The 15,134-nt window shown below is 42.0% G+C and overlaps 1 protein-coding gene across 1 annotated transcript in view; it reads right to left on the bottom strand.

The window, feature by feature from the left end:
- Nucleotides 1-15,134, bottom strand: part of LOC145351942 (slit homolog 3 protein-like) — a 623,540-nt gene that overhangs the window by 95,054 nt on the left and 513,352 nt on the right. The window contains exons 30-32 of the mRNA XM_080201750.1: nucleotides 13,135-13,272; nucleotides 9,949-10,189; nucleotides 6,302-6,432 (exon numbers count right to left, since the gene is read on the bottom strand). Coding sequence (XP_080057876.1) covers nucleotides 6,302-6,432; nucleotides 9,949-10,189; nucleotides 13,135-13,272 — 510 coding nt within the window. The remainder of the gene's footprint in view (nucleotides 1-6,301; nucleotides 6,433-9,948; nucleotides 10,190-13,134; nucleotides 13,273-15,134) is intronic.

Raw genomic sequence — 15,134 nt, 5'->3', positions numbered from 1 at the left:
TAGCCCTGAATTATGTATGTACATTTTGAACTTTTAAATAAGACGTGTTTTTCTTTTAAATAAATGACGTACAAGCAAATACTGGCTGAGACCGCAAAGTAATCACTTGCTGGAATTTCGATGTAGATCATTCTTGGTCCTGAGGGAGACAAGGGAAAGTTGCACCCTTTTTCAGACACAGACATTTCAAAGGATGCAATGCAATGCACAAGAACTGTAATATGCCATGGAAATAATGGAAGCCAATTAACATCTCTACAAAAACTATCTCCTGGGAATTTATACCTCAGATATTTTATGTTATCTCCCTTCCAGGAATAGGGCAGCAGGGTGGCAGAGTGGTTAGCACTGCTGCCTCAGCTCTAGGGACCTGGGTTCAATTCCTGGCTTGGATCACTGTGTGTGTGGAGTTTGCACATTGTCCCCATGTCTGTGTGGGTTTCCTCCAGGTGCTCCATTTTCCTCCCACAGTCTAAAGATGTGAAGGTTAGGATGATTGGCTATGCTAAATTGACCCTAGTTTCGGGGAGATTAGCAGGGTAAATATGCGGGATTATGGGGTTGTTATCAGTGCAGGCTTAATGGGCTGAATGGCCTCTTTCTGTATTGTAGGGATTCTATGAATATACAAGATAAAGGTTTAAAAAAACAATTGCTTCTCTGGTCTCTGCATGCTAGTCTGGTGTCTTAGCTCTACTGTGCTGGTGTGCAATGTGAGGATCAGAGTTGAAGATCACTGACTGTACATCCTTGTGCTTAAAGCAAAAAGGTCTCTCTCCTGGATTGCTGAAAGCAAGTCAGATCAGCAAAGCCTCAGTCTAAGAGGAAACTGCACAAATCCTTTAACTTAACCAGCAGAGCCAAGAATCTCCAAACTAACTGTTCAACTGCAAAAGTGAGCACTACTGCAATCACCCAATTTAGTGGCTGCAACCTTTCACCACCTACTCCTTACATTCAAGCCAAAGATGGCTTTGTATATCTTTTTAAATGTTTATCATTGGACCTATTTCTCATTTCTAATCTGTGTGTATGAATGTTGCATTTGATTATTTTCTTCCTGTGTTTCGCTAATTGATAAACACACCCCTTTATTAATGCAAAAATGCCTGGTTAAATCCACTCCTTATAAAACATAAATACATTTGAACTGGGAAAAGGTATCCACAAAGTAAGGAATCCTTAAATTATCCTTGATGCGAATAACCAAGGGGTTTGATTAAAGAAGGAATGATAGCTCATCCCTCCTCTTGTGGGATCATAACAATCTGGGGGTATTCCAGAATCATAACAAATTGGGGGACCACATCCAGGGACCATTCATAACACCATTCCCCTGTACCTCCTATGTGTTAGACTTAAATTAATATAGCAACTTATCATAGCTTTCAAAATACCTCAACATGCTTTACACACAATGAATTTCTTCCAAGTGATGGAACTTTGGTGACTTCATTTACTAAAGAACCATTCTGTGTACAGCAAGATTCCACAAAGAGTGATTACACAAAAAGCTTGCCAATTTGTATTTGATGCTGTTGCTTGAGGGAACACCGCTGTCAGGATAGCAGTTTTTCTTAGAACAGTGCTGTGGTATCTTTAAACCAATCTGAACATTCAGGTCATGTAAATACCTTCTTATCTGAAGGATGGCACCTCTGACAATGCAGCACTCCCTCAACACTGTGAGATGCGTATTTGGATCAACAGATTGAACCTCCAATGACTCAGAGATGAGGTTACAACTCATTGTTAACATTCAAACATCAGGGAGGGAGTGCTGCCTTTTTGTTAGTTCTGACTTTTAAATTAAACATTTAATCTTTATCATTTTCCCATTCTGGTGGAAACGTTCTTTGTGGGATCTTACTGTACACAGGACGGGTACTTAGGAAATTAACTTATCAAATTTCCATCACTTCCAAGAAATTCATTGCATGTAAAGCATGTTGGGGTCACAGAGGACCCCATGATGCTCTGAGAAGAATAGCAGGAAGTTGTCCTTTCTGTTCTGGACAATATTTATCCCCAATCAACATTTCTAAAGAAGGGTAGTTTGTCACATTGTGCAAACATTGGATGGCACAGTTCCTCAGACATTCTAAAGACAGGAAAGGCACTATATAAATGCAAGTCTTTTCAAAAGACCATGTCAGGGTGCACAGAATTTGGGATTTAAAAATATCAACTGGTGACCTGAGAAGACAATGCTGCCAGCCTATCAGAGATTGCGTACATAACTTCCCCTTCCTCAGCTGGATGGCCGGGAATCAAATGGATGTGTGCCGCAGAAGGCACCATGAATATGAAGCATAACATTCCACCCATCCGTTCAGCTGTCAGCAATCAGAAAAATATCCACCGGAAGACCACCAAGCATCAGGCACACTAAGTCACACCAAGGACCAAAAAAGCATCAATAACTGCGCCAACAGGCCTTGTTACATACTGGATCACACAACATCATAAAAAATATCAGATGCATTTCCTTTCCTTCCTGTCCCTCCCTCTCGTTACAAACTGCGCCAAGCGCTGACTCACATATACTCAGGGGAAAATGATCGCACATCCACCGGAACCACAAGTAAAACAAACACATAGCAACTAACCCACCACAATGGGCAAACGTACACCACCCAGTCACCACAGACAGTCACTGCTAACCACTGCTATCCAAACAATATGGCTTTCTTCTCTTGAGAAATAGCCACATCCGAACTGAATCCTCTACAGTTCTTGCAGATTAAGATTTCTTAGTCAATCAGAAGTGAAACAATTTAAAACAGCTAACATCAGCTCTCAGCCCTACATGTAGAGATTGCATTAGGGAGTTAGAGTCTAACGTGGAACATCTTAGATCATTACAAAACAGCATACCAACCTAATATGGACCAGCTCAGATCTTATAGAGCAAGGCTTTATCAATCTAACCTGGAACTTGGATAATTACAGAACAAAAATATTTCAGTCTAATATAGAAAATATGTTTGATTATCAAATTCTTCAAATAATTACTGCCGCCTTCAGCACTCTTTTAAAACTAAGGAGTCTCACCAAGAATGCTCATTTTAAAGAGTTTCTTCCCATCCAGGTCCCTATGTTAAAAGCAGAGGGCTGGATTGTCATGGAGTCTTTCTGACTCTGCAGAACTTTAAAAATGGCAGGGGATTGCTGAAGCGGAGATCCCAATCCCATTTCCGACAGGTCAAATTTTTACTGGCATGTGGAAGGGGTGAGGCCCCGATTCACAGAGGAGAGAATCCTAAAATCAGCAGGGCCATTTGAACTTAGTGCTGCTGTAAGGGCCTTAACTTGCAATATAGGAGTCATGAATTGATGGAGATGTAAATGCTCTCAAAGTGGGATAAATTCTATTTAAGCGTCATGATCTAAAGCTTTTTAAATTTCCAGTTCATTAAGCATGAAAAACAAATCATGCTTCGGCTGCAGATGAAAAATGAAAAACAACCTTCTATTGCACTGCTTTAACTGACAGGCCATTTGGCGTAGGTTAGAAAGAAATTACATTTGATTGTGGTGTTTCAATGGAGTCCTTTGCTGACATTTCCTCAAGGGTTATTATTATTCGTTATGAATTCTTTGCTGAGTTTCAAAAGCTACAATGAATTCAGCAAGGGGTTCTCAGTTCAGAGTTTGACTGATAGTTTAAAGAGGATTTTAAAGGATTAGCTGTCTTTGATTATGTGGTCTATTTATATAACATATTACCCACTTGAGAATATTTAACAGTTGTGAATGGAATTCATAAACAGAAGTTGTTTTTACTGTGTTTGAGTGAGAGCCACATAAGATAAAATTGCCATGGTCCCGGGGGGGCGGGTGCGGTGAGTGAGTGAGTGGGGGGAGGGTGGATGAGTAGCTCACCCTTAGTGATTTAACCTGAGGATCACCACAGCTGAGGTGACGGGCAAAGTTGAGAAGATGAATTTTCATGAATAACCTCAGCCAGTACGGGAATTGAACACATGCTGTTGGCATCACTCTGCATCATGAATCAGGGTGGGATTCTCTGATCTCGTTCATGCCCTCCCCAGTGCAAGTGAGAATGGAGAGTTTGTTGTTTCAACCAAAACTCCATTCACCTCAGTAGCACTGGAGAATTCCAGCCATGGATGAGGTTGATGGTTTTCAAAGAAGTTGTCCTGCCTACTGAGCTAACCAACTCCCGCTGCCCCCAATGAGAGGTATATTTGATTGTTAGATGTTTAGTTTTTCTTCTCCAGATGGTTCCTGAGGTCTGTTCCTGGTCGATGGTGAGTGAGTGGCTATCGAGGTGGCATGGGGGTGGGGTGTGAGAGGGCACAGGGAATGGGCAGAGGTATGACCTGACATGGAGTAGGCATACTGGGTGGGGGCAGTGAGGGGATGAGAGGTCTAGTGGACTACACAGCTTCTAAAAGAACTGGGGAAAATTTGCAGAGAATTGAGATGGGCCTTTGCGCCAGCCCACTTCAGCATCTTGCCTACAATCTGCTTCCATGGCAGGGGGCAACTCTATCCTGCCTGGTCTCCTCAGAACAAAACTATGGGTGGTACAGGGCCCCTTAGGAATGAGATAAGTCTACAGAGTAGAGAAATTTTCCAACTTGAGCTACCTGCCTCAGTAGCGAAAATCCAGCCCAGAGTCTAGATCACCTCTCAATCTTGCATTTTAATAATTGCTAAAGATTGTTTTAGTCAACGTGAATGTTTCTATGGAATTATTGAGTCTTTTACTTAAAGCAAATAAAGCTCGCTTTTTAAAGTAATGGCAGAATTCCCAAACGTTTGGACCACTATTCTTATTTCTCCGTCTTACTGGTACCTCATTTTTAAGTATACAAGACCAGTGCTGACCAGTATTCTTATTTTCCCGTTTACTTTTTTTCCTTCAGCTGATAGCGCGTAAGATTTAAACAACCACTAGATCTCGAAAGGGTAGGAACTGATTTGAAGTTGATAGTATTCTGTCAGAAAGAGGGAGTGGTCCATCTAACTCACCACTGGAGGGAAGGGAGTGGACTTTGAGAATGCAACATGGAGGAACACTGGGGGAGGATAGTTATCAAAGGCTAAGAAAAAGCTCAGGTAATGCTAAGGAAATGGGCAGAGCACCTGCAAGCAATTATTCAATGTAACCTGTCATGTGCAGTTCTTCAAGAATGTTTGCAAGCCTTTCCTGCATTCAAAACAAGCTTTCATCAGGAAAGTGGGTGCCCTAATTTAATTTTTGGATCAGACTTTTGGGGGCTATGTTTTTAAGACATATTCCCTAGCTGGAGGAAATCTTATGTCTGATTGCTTTTCTTACCAATTCTGATTTAATTTGACTCAGATATTTAAATCGTGCTCCATCTCGCTCACTGAGCTAACAAGATAGCAGTGTGACATTTAATGAAAGGGTAATGCATTAACCAATGGAATTAATTTCAGTGGTGAGGGCTTGACGCAGGTACGAAGGCATTAATCTTATGTTAATGAGATGTCACCGTGAGTGACGACCTCATTCTTTATCAATATAACGTAATTAGAGCTCGCACTGTTTGTGTCCAGCTCTGAGCCTTTATGAACGTGGACAATCTATAAAAGCCATCTGATCGGGGAGCAGATGGCTGTCATTGTGACATTTACGAATCGACAGATGAGGGCAGGTGTCCACCCAAACTGTCACCTTAGACGCAGCTCCTATATAATGAGCTGACGTGTATGGTAATTAGTACTAATGGCACGCTTGTACATTATTATACAAAGTGCTGCAATTTCACATAAAACACTTCATATACGATAGATATATATATATCACACTCAAGCCTTTCAGCTTAATAGCTGCAACTTAGACATTTTAAAGGCAAACTGTCTATTAAATTGGTGCTCAATCCCAAAGCATTTCATTCACACACTGCTGGTGTTTTAACCTCTCCTGCTTGTGAGAACCCAATGATACATTCAACACCATGGCTTGTTTTCAGCTCCACTGCCTAGCTTGGAGAGTCCAGAGTATAGCACTCTGCATTTACTGTCATGGAGCAGACAGCCAACACTTCAGGCACATTCATAGGTCCACGATTCAGGTGGTCGACCATGCCTTTAGTTCTCAGGACTTCCTGCCATATACATTCAGAGGCTCAGGCAACGATAGGAGCTTCACCCCTGTCTTTTAAAATGCATTTCAACTCCCTAAAGCACCTTGTGACTTAATCCTCCGGTTAGAAGCGTCTGGAGAGTGATTCCACCCTCTCCAGCCAAACTGTGATTGGCAACCTGAAGTCAACCGACACAAATTGCGCAGACAGCAACTCACCTATACACAGTGGTAGGAGGATAGCTTGATGCATCATATATCAGCCGAACATGTCCCTGATAGAGTTCTAGAGCCAGAGGGTCATTGTCACCCTTGTACAGCAATAAACCATTGTCCTTGTCAGTCGCAACCTAACCACACAGAGAGAAGGTATGTTAGATAATATTTAATTAGGTCTCCTAAAATATACACTTTGCTTCAATCATATTTTCTATCCTGTCGATTGCTTCTCATTGTATGTGCTCTGCTCATCTCCTTCTCAAGATCGTGTGCCATTTCTGGATAATAGGACAGACAACAACCTTGGTCATTGTTGACTGTGGTATCCAGCTTCTAACCCATGGCCTACCTGAACTGGGAACCCACAGTGTGCCTTTGTAAAGAGTGATTAATTCAATATCTAATTCATTTTGTAACTGACCTCAAAATAAAATTGGGATATTCTAGAGATTATCTTACTTCATACTTATCCCATGGTGTGGGTCAATGCAGAAGTAGTTTTTTTTTGGTTTACATCGGGACCACACTACATCAAGCAGACAGCTCCTCTCACCAACACTGAATGCTAGAGTCTTTAGTGAAAAGTGTTTTATTCCCAATCCTTGCTGAGCAAAACACAGACAAAAAAAGGAACTCATAATTAATAACCCGTAATTCATTATTAAACATCTACCATTGAATACAATATCTTGTCGTGTCATCACCCCTCCCTTATCAGTCTGATAGGGATCGGTTAGCTCAGTTGGCTGGATGGCTGATTTGTGATGTGGAATGACATCAAACACATGGGTTCAACTCCCATACTGGCTGAGGTTATTAATGAAGACATCGCCTTGTCAACCTTGCCCCTCACCTGGGGTGTGGTGATCATCAGGTTAAATCACCCGAGAGCGCTCTCCCCCTCGAAGAGAAAAGCAACTTCTAGTCACCTGGGACTAGGGTGACTTTATTATTACCTGTCAATCTAATTATCATCCAAATGGCCTGCAGACTCATATCACTGCAGCATTCAGATGAACACAATGCCTAAAGGCTATGAAGCCAATGATTCAGTGTTGAATATCTCTTGCACTGAATCACAAAATGGGCAGGATCCCTGTGTTACTAACCACACAGGCCTGGGGCATATACCATGCTGCGTGTCCCTAATACGCGCACTATGGCCAGTCAGCACGCAAAACTGGCAGCAAGGATTATGAATGGCCCAGGATGTTTGGATAAGCATAATTTGATCAGACAGCATCCGCATGCCCTTGTAAAACAGAAATCATGTTTAACTATAATCTGTTACAGTTTATTGATGAAGTATATTTCAATGTGGACAAAGGGGTAAATATGGTGTACTTGGATTTACAAAAGACATTTGATGAGGTCCCCACATCCAAGGTTATTACACAAGAAAAGAGCATACAGTGTGTATCTTCGTGGATAAAGTACTGGCTAGCTAACAGAAAGCTGAAAGTAGAAATAAATGGGACTTTTCTAAATTGGTAAACTGTAACTAGTGGAGTGCTACAGGGATCAGTGCTGGGTCTTCAACTATTTACAATCTATATCAATGACTTGGATGAAAGTTTAAAAATTTAGTTTATTTATTAATGTCACAACTAGGCTTACATTAACATTGTAATGAAGTTACTGTGAAAATCCCCAGTTGCCACACTCCGGCGCCTGTTTGGGTACACTGAAGGAGAATTTAGCATGGCCAATACACCTAACTAGTGCATCTTTTGGACTATGGGAGGAAACCGGAGCACCCAGAGGAAACCCACACAGATACAGGAAGAACATGCAGACTCCGCACAAACAAACAGTGACCCAAGCCATGAACCAAACCCAGGTCCCTGATGCTGTGAGACAAAGGGAGTGAATGTATGGTACCTAAGTTTGCCAATAACAGTAAGACAAGGTGTTATATATAAAAAGTGTTCAGGCTGCTTTAAGACATGATCACATGTTTTAATGGTGATATTATTTGGGTATGTACTTCGGCTGCTGTTTACTTTCAGTTTTGTACTGGATGCAGTACAGGGAGCAGCTCTTAATAAAGCATGTTGTGTGTTAGTTTGAATCTACATGTGCAAACCGCAGCTTTTCTTTCAGAGATGCCCACAACCCCTAACGTAGTTAGGACATTATTGTAGGAACATAAATTGTGAAGACAAGATAGACAGTTTGCAAAAGGTAAGTGAGTGGGCAAAAATTTGACAGATGGAGCATAATGTGGGTAAATGTGACAGTAAGAGTTAAAAAAATTATAATATTTAAATGGAGGAAGGTTGCTGAACTCAGCAATACAGAGGGATCTGGATGTCCTGGTACATGAATCACAAAATGTTAGGATGCATGTATAGCAAGTGAGTAGGAGGACAAATGGAATATTGGAGTTTGTTGCAAGAGGAATGGAATATAAAGATAGGGAAATTTTACTGCAGCTGTGCAAGGTTTTGGTCAGACAACGTCTGGAACACTGTGTGCTGTTCTGGTCTTATTTAAAAAAGATAATTTCTTCAGAAATAGTTCAGGTAAGGTTTACTTGGCTCATTTCTGAGATGAGGGGATTGCCTTATGAAGAAAGGTTGAACATGTTAGGCCTAAACCCATATGAGTCGAGAAGAATAAGTAGAGATCTTATTGAAACATTGAAGATCTGAGGGGATTTGACACGGTGGATACCGATAGGCTGTTTTCTCTTAGGTTCTCTTTACCAAAAGAATTGTTGGTGAATGGGGTTCTCTTCTGCAGAAATTAATGGAGATATGTCTTTGAACTTATTTAAGGCAAAGTTAGGCAGATTTTTGATAAGGCAAGGGAATTAAGAGTCATGAGGGGAGCAGACAGGAAACTGGAGTTGAGACCACAACCAAATCAGCCATGATTTAGTAAGAATGGTGGAGTAGGCTCCAAAGGCCAACGAACCTACTCTTGCTCCTATGCTCCAAAGTTAATTATGTTGGAGCTCGAACCTACAACTGACTAAGCACCCATTTTGAATGGATGGTTCAGGAGAAGCTTGTTGAGCAGGAACAGGATAGAACATTGATCCTGGGTAATACTCTCCCTAATAAAATAAAAACACCACTACTTTGTGTTGCACTGTAGGCCTCTAACATGGTCAAGGTCTGGGGACTTAGGACTGAGCTGAGGAGGCACTTCTTCACCCAAAAGATTGTAAATCTGTGGAATTCCCTGCCCAGTGAAGCACTTGTGGTTACCTCATTGAATGTCTTTAAGGCAAGGATAGATAAATTTTTGAACAGTAAAGGAATTAAAGGTTATGGTGAGCGGATGGGTAAGTGGAGCTGAGTCCACAAAAAGATCAGCCATGATATTATTGAATGGCAAAGCAGGCTCGAGGGGCCAGATGGGCTACTCCTGCTCCGAGTTCTTATGTTCCTGTAATCTGATGACTTTGAGGATTATCAACTGACAAAACTACAAGACAGCATTTTACAGCTATCCAGCTCTTTAACTTTGGCTCCTGGTGCCCAACATTCTTGCCCACCAATGTGATACACGATTTAGCAGAAAAATTGTCAAATTATGCAAATGAACTGAATCTGTACACAAGCACAGCCAGCAGAAGCCATTTGCAGCGCATCCACCTCCCCCACAGATTTGAAAGTCAAACTGTTGAAATAACCTACCTGAAGCGAAATATTTGCCTGTGGCCGGACCTGGGAGGCAGACAGCACCACATAAGAGTCCTTCCCAATGAAGTTGACAGTGACGAGTTTCTCGCACCTCTGTCCCGCGAAGCCAGCTAAGCACTGACACACAGGTTCATTGTGCACCTCAATGCACTGGGCACCATTCTGGCAGTCGTAGTTGTCACAGGGACTGGTGCGGGGCAAGACCATGGGAGGGTGGATTTGACAGAACTGTCCGCTGGAGAAACAAAAAGAGCACAAATACCCCAGTGTGAGTTGAAGAATAGATATGATTATAAGAGGAGCTGCAGCATCATTTCTGTATATTGAGACCAACCATAGAATCCTACAGTGCAGAAGGAGGCCATTCGGCCCATCACGTCTGCACCAACCACAATCCCACCCAGGCCCGATTCCCATAACCCCATGCATTTACCCTCACTAATCTTCCTGACATCAAGGGGCAATTTAGCATGGCCAAGTCACCTTACCCACACATCTTTGGACTGTGGGAGAAAACTTACATAGACACAGAGAAAACGTGCAAACTCCACACAGTGACCCGAGCTAGGAATCAAACTTGGGTGCCTGGCACTGTGAGGCAGCAGCGCTAACCACTGTGCCATCGCGAATAATGAAGTTTTCTTGAAAACATTCTGTACAATGGAACTACTTTCACACAAGAGGCAAGTAATAAGATATTCGTCATTTTGAGAGAGGTAGTTGTACCTTGAGTAGTATCAATGCCGAAAGAGATAACTAATGGAGGGGCAATGGCCTATTAATATCATTGCTAGACTAATAATCCAGAAACTCAGCTAATGTTCTGCGGACAAGGGTTAGAATCCTTGCAAGACAGATGGTAGAATTTGAATTCAATAAAAAGATCTGGAATTAAAAATCTACTGATGACCATGAAATCATTGTCGATTGTCAGAAAAACAATTCCGATTCACTGATTTCTTTTAGGGAAGGAAATCTGCCATCTTTACGTGATCTGGCCTACATGTGATTCCAGAGGCACAGCAATGTGGTTGATTCTCAACTATCCTCTGGGTGATGGTCAATAAATGCTGCCAGTCAGCAATGCCCATGCCTCAAGAATGAATAAACTCATCAATGCTGGGATGGACACAGGAGGTAAATCCAGCTGTTAGAGGTTTGGTCTTTACAAATGGTTGTTCTTGTATGTAAGGAATTGAATAATGCTTTTGTACATAATGAGAGTATTGACATCATCAATTACATGCTTGACTTCAGACAAAAAAAGGTGTAAAATGCTGATTCTTATTTTGAAATGCTGAACACACATGAGCCTGAGCAATCAATTTGCTCTTCACAGCTATAGAGGTCATCATGACCGACACTGAACTGTGATGGAAAATGTGTGCAGAATTTACATACATATGGAATAGTCTAGTAACGTCATCCAAGGCCCCAGGCTATGACTATGTAGACTCTACTGATGCTTTGGTCCCTCACTTGACACACTCACAAGAGTCAGGCATTATGCCAGCAATCAATTTTAAAGAAAATCAGAACAACTGATGCTCATGAATATCCCATGTAGCCAACCTCAATGCTTTTCGTATATACCGGTTGAAGTTTATTTTTTCTCTCCTTTATTCTTTTCTGGCATATAGGAGTAGCTGGCAAGGCCAGCATTTATTGCCCATCCCGAATTATTACAACTGAGTGGTTTGTTAGGCTGTCTGAAAGGATGGTTAAGAGTCAACCACGTTGATGTGGGTCTGGAGTCACACGTAGACCTGAATGAATAAGGACAGCAGATTTTCCTTCCTAAAGGAAAAAGTGAACCAGAGGATATTTACAACAGTCAACAATGGTTTTCATGGTTCACCATGACTGAGACCAGCTTTACATTCAAGATTTTATTAATTGAATTTAGATTCTGCCGGCTGCCAATGTCAGAGTTGAACCTGTGTCCCCAGAGCATTAGTCTGGGCCCCTGGATTGCTAGGCCAGTGCATTACTGCCATGCCATCATAATACCATTTAGAAAAAATGGATAATAACACGCTTGTAGTTTGGTATTACTTCTGGTGTTCTTGAATGCAGACTTGCTACTGATTCTAAGCTTTGATCAGAGGTACTTTATTCTCTTCATCATGTTCAAGTTACGTTTAAGGTAGGTGGATACATGAGGGTCCATACCATTTAGTGGCATGAAGTGCTGCTGGTGGACAGCGATTCAACTCTTGCTCCATCTAATCATGTTGAACTGCTGTGCAAAATCTACAAAATTTGCCGGCATTAGATAAGAACAGAAGATGTCTGGCTCCCAGTGGCTCGGTAACTGGAAATGGAGTTTGGTGAAATGGTGGTCATTTGGGCAGGGAGGCAGGGAATGCCAGGGATGATGTAGTAGCTATTTGGTATTAGGACTTGTTCCAATTTCTCTGCAAATCAGACCAGAGAATTCATTTACAGAAAAACAGATACAAAACTTTTGCCTGATAAGAACCACCATTGAGAAAAGCATTAGTATCACAGAAGGGCTTGGAAGAGAAATATCTGGGAGGTCCCACATTGCAATCCAAAAGTTGTATTGATCTGGTGAGATGGACAATCAAGTTGTCCTTGTCATTCCTTGGAGCTGCTTTTGATGCTCTCCCCATTCACATTTGTGTCAATGGTCAATAACAAGATCCCCATTTCCAGGAGGCACAATTTTTAGAGGGAAGTATGTCTGCTTATGTCCTGGAAACTGTAAGGTAAAGGTAAAGTCGCTGTCATTCCAGGTGACCATAGGCTGACTGATGGTGATTTAACCTGAGGGTCTCTATACCTCAGGAGAAGGGCAAGGTTGAGAGGAGAGACCACATCAGGTACAGGAGTACAACCAGTGCTGTTGGTGCTGTTCTGCATCAACCGTCCAGCCAACTGAACTAAGCCAACTGCCGTGGAAAAAGTACATATTGGGAACAAGACAAACACTTACACACAGATGCAGACATAGATGTACAATACACAAAACCACATGCGCACAAACCCCATACACTAGAAATAGACTAATGGAAGTTTGATTTTAGTGCCCAGGGTGAAAACCTGAACATCATCTAAGAAAAATTCAGCAGGACTGAGGACATCAGAAAAAGTTATAGTTAAAAATAACAGAAAGCTGAGAGAGCTTGAAGTCCAAAGAAGTGATGCTTTGCTTACCTGAAACCTTTGGGGCAGACACATGTGTAACCATTAATGGCATCAATACACTGTGCACCAGGTCGACATTTATTTTCCACACAGTCATTATGGTTAGTTTGGCAGTTTTCACCTGTGTAGCCAGGCAAGCACTCACATCTGTTGCAAATGGGAAAGATTAGCGAAATTCACAACCAACACAGGAAAATGACACTGCCTGCTGCAATTACTGCAAAACCACACTGAATTAATTTATTCTTTCATGAGAGGTGGGCGTCATTAGCATGGTCAGCATCTGTCATCTCTAACTGCACTTGAACCAAGTGACTTGCTAGGCCATTTCAGAGGGTGGTTAAGAGCCAACCACAGTCATATGTAGATCATAATATGGAGATGCTGGCATTGAACTGGGCACAGTAAGAAGACTCACAACACCAGGTTAAAGTCCAACAGGTTTATTTGGAATCACAAGCTGGTGTTGTGAGAATTCTTACATGTAGACCAGACCAAGTATTTTCCTTCCACAAAGGACTTTCATGAGCCAAATGGGGTCCTAAGAAATTGATGATAGTTTCATTGTGGCCATTACTGAGACTAGCTTTCGCTTTCAGATTTATTGGTTAAATTTAAATTCCACCAGCTGCCGTGGCAAGATCTGAAGCCGTGTCCACAGAGTATTCGCCGGGAACTTCAGATTACTGGTCTAGCCACATTGCCACTCCACCAACACCTTTCCCAAATTCTAATCAAATGATTCCCAAATGGAAAGCCTCTGTGTGGACATGGAGAAGAAAGGATCGGAGTTACCTCCAAAGCTAATAACCTCCCACTGCTCACTGTCAAGGTCTATACATGAAGGAAGGCCGCTTGGTCAAAGTACTGGGAGCAGGCAGATAAGCAAGATGTTCCCCATGGAGCGAAGAGAGTCTGGGGAGGAAATCACCTTAAGCTGCTCTTCAATGCTTCTAAGTGACTCAAAACAATTGAGGGAGGAAATTAGAGAAAAGTCATACAGTGGAGGACCAGAATATGGCATCACCAAGAGATAACTTTGTCCCTCACTAATCTGACTTCCCATTGCTAGCCAATTCCCAAGCAGAGGGATTCTGATCTCTGGGGTAGAGTAGGGAAGAGATTTGATGGGAAAGCTTCACCGAACGCCTTTTATGCATCTCTTGACATTCTTTTCTGGTAATGTCCTGGCTACAGAGCAGCTTATGGTTTGACCTCTCATTTGGAAATTATACACAGCATGGGTTTGCAGGAATTAGGAGGGAGGATATGAGTACCAGCACAGGACAAGAAATTAGTGGAGGGGAGAATGGGGTGGGGGGAGGTATGATTAATTTGAAAACTTTGGCAACGGAATTGGAAAATGTGGTTGGGATACCGAATTGGTTGAACCACTCATTTTACCATACACTCGATATTCAATTTTGTTCAGGTCCATGGGACGGAAAACAGGCCACAGATCAGACACTGCCTGACTTTAGTCCCATTCATGTGCAACTTCATGTCCACTGATGTTACAACATTCCATCATCATACTGGTGATCATAAGAAAGATGACGGAGTGGCATTCAGTAACTCAGTAAGTTCCTAATCTCAGACATAACAACATGCAGAGTAGAGCAAGGATACCTTCTTAAACAGATAGAGGGAAGTAAGAGTGAAAGAAACCTTTGGTGGGTGGGTGGTGTCAGAGAACAGAGCTAACGTTTCGAGTCTGGATGACTCTTCATCAAAACTGACACAGAGCAACATGGTACGAAAGATTTGGGAGCAGGCCTCTCTTGGTCCATGGACACACATGTAATACTTCAGTGCACTACTGACTGAGGTGTCAGGAATGATCAATTTTTGATGGCGATATTGAACTGAGGTCATGCCTGCTAGTTCAAGATCCCATGGCATTGTAAATTTTTCTGATGCCCTGGCCACCGTTTATCCCTCATACCGCACCACTGTAACTCTGTTACTCAGGTTCTCTAAACATTCATCTTTTCTTTTTGTAGGATCTT

The sequence above is a fragment of the Carcharhinus amblyrhynchos genome, chromosome 13 (genome assembly GCF_965287045.1).
Source record: "Carcharhinus amblyrhynchos chromosome 13, sCarAmb.v2.hapA, whole genome shotgun sequence".
Taxonomy (NCBI): Eukaryota; Metazoa; Chordata; class Chondrichthyes; order Carcharhiniformes; family Carcharhinidae; genus Carcharhinus; species Carcharhinus amblyrhynchos.
The sequence above is the reverse complement of the archived record's forward strand: the minus strand, read 5'-3'. Positions and strand labels throughout refer to the sequence as shown.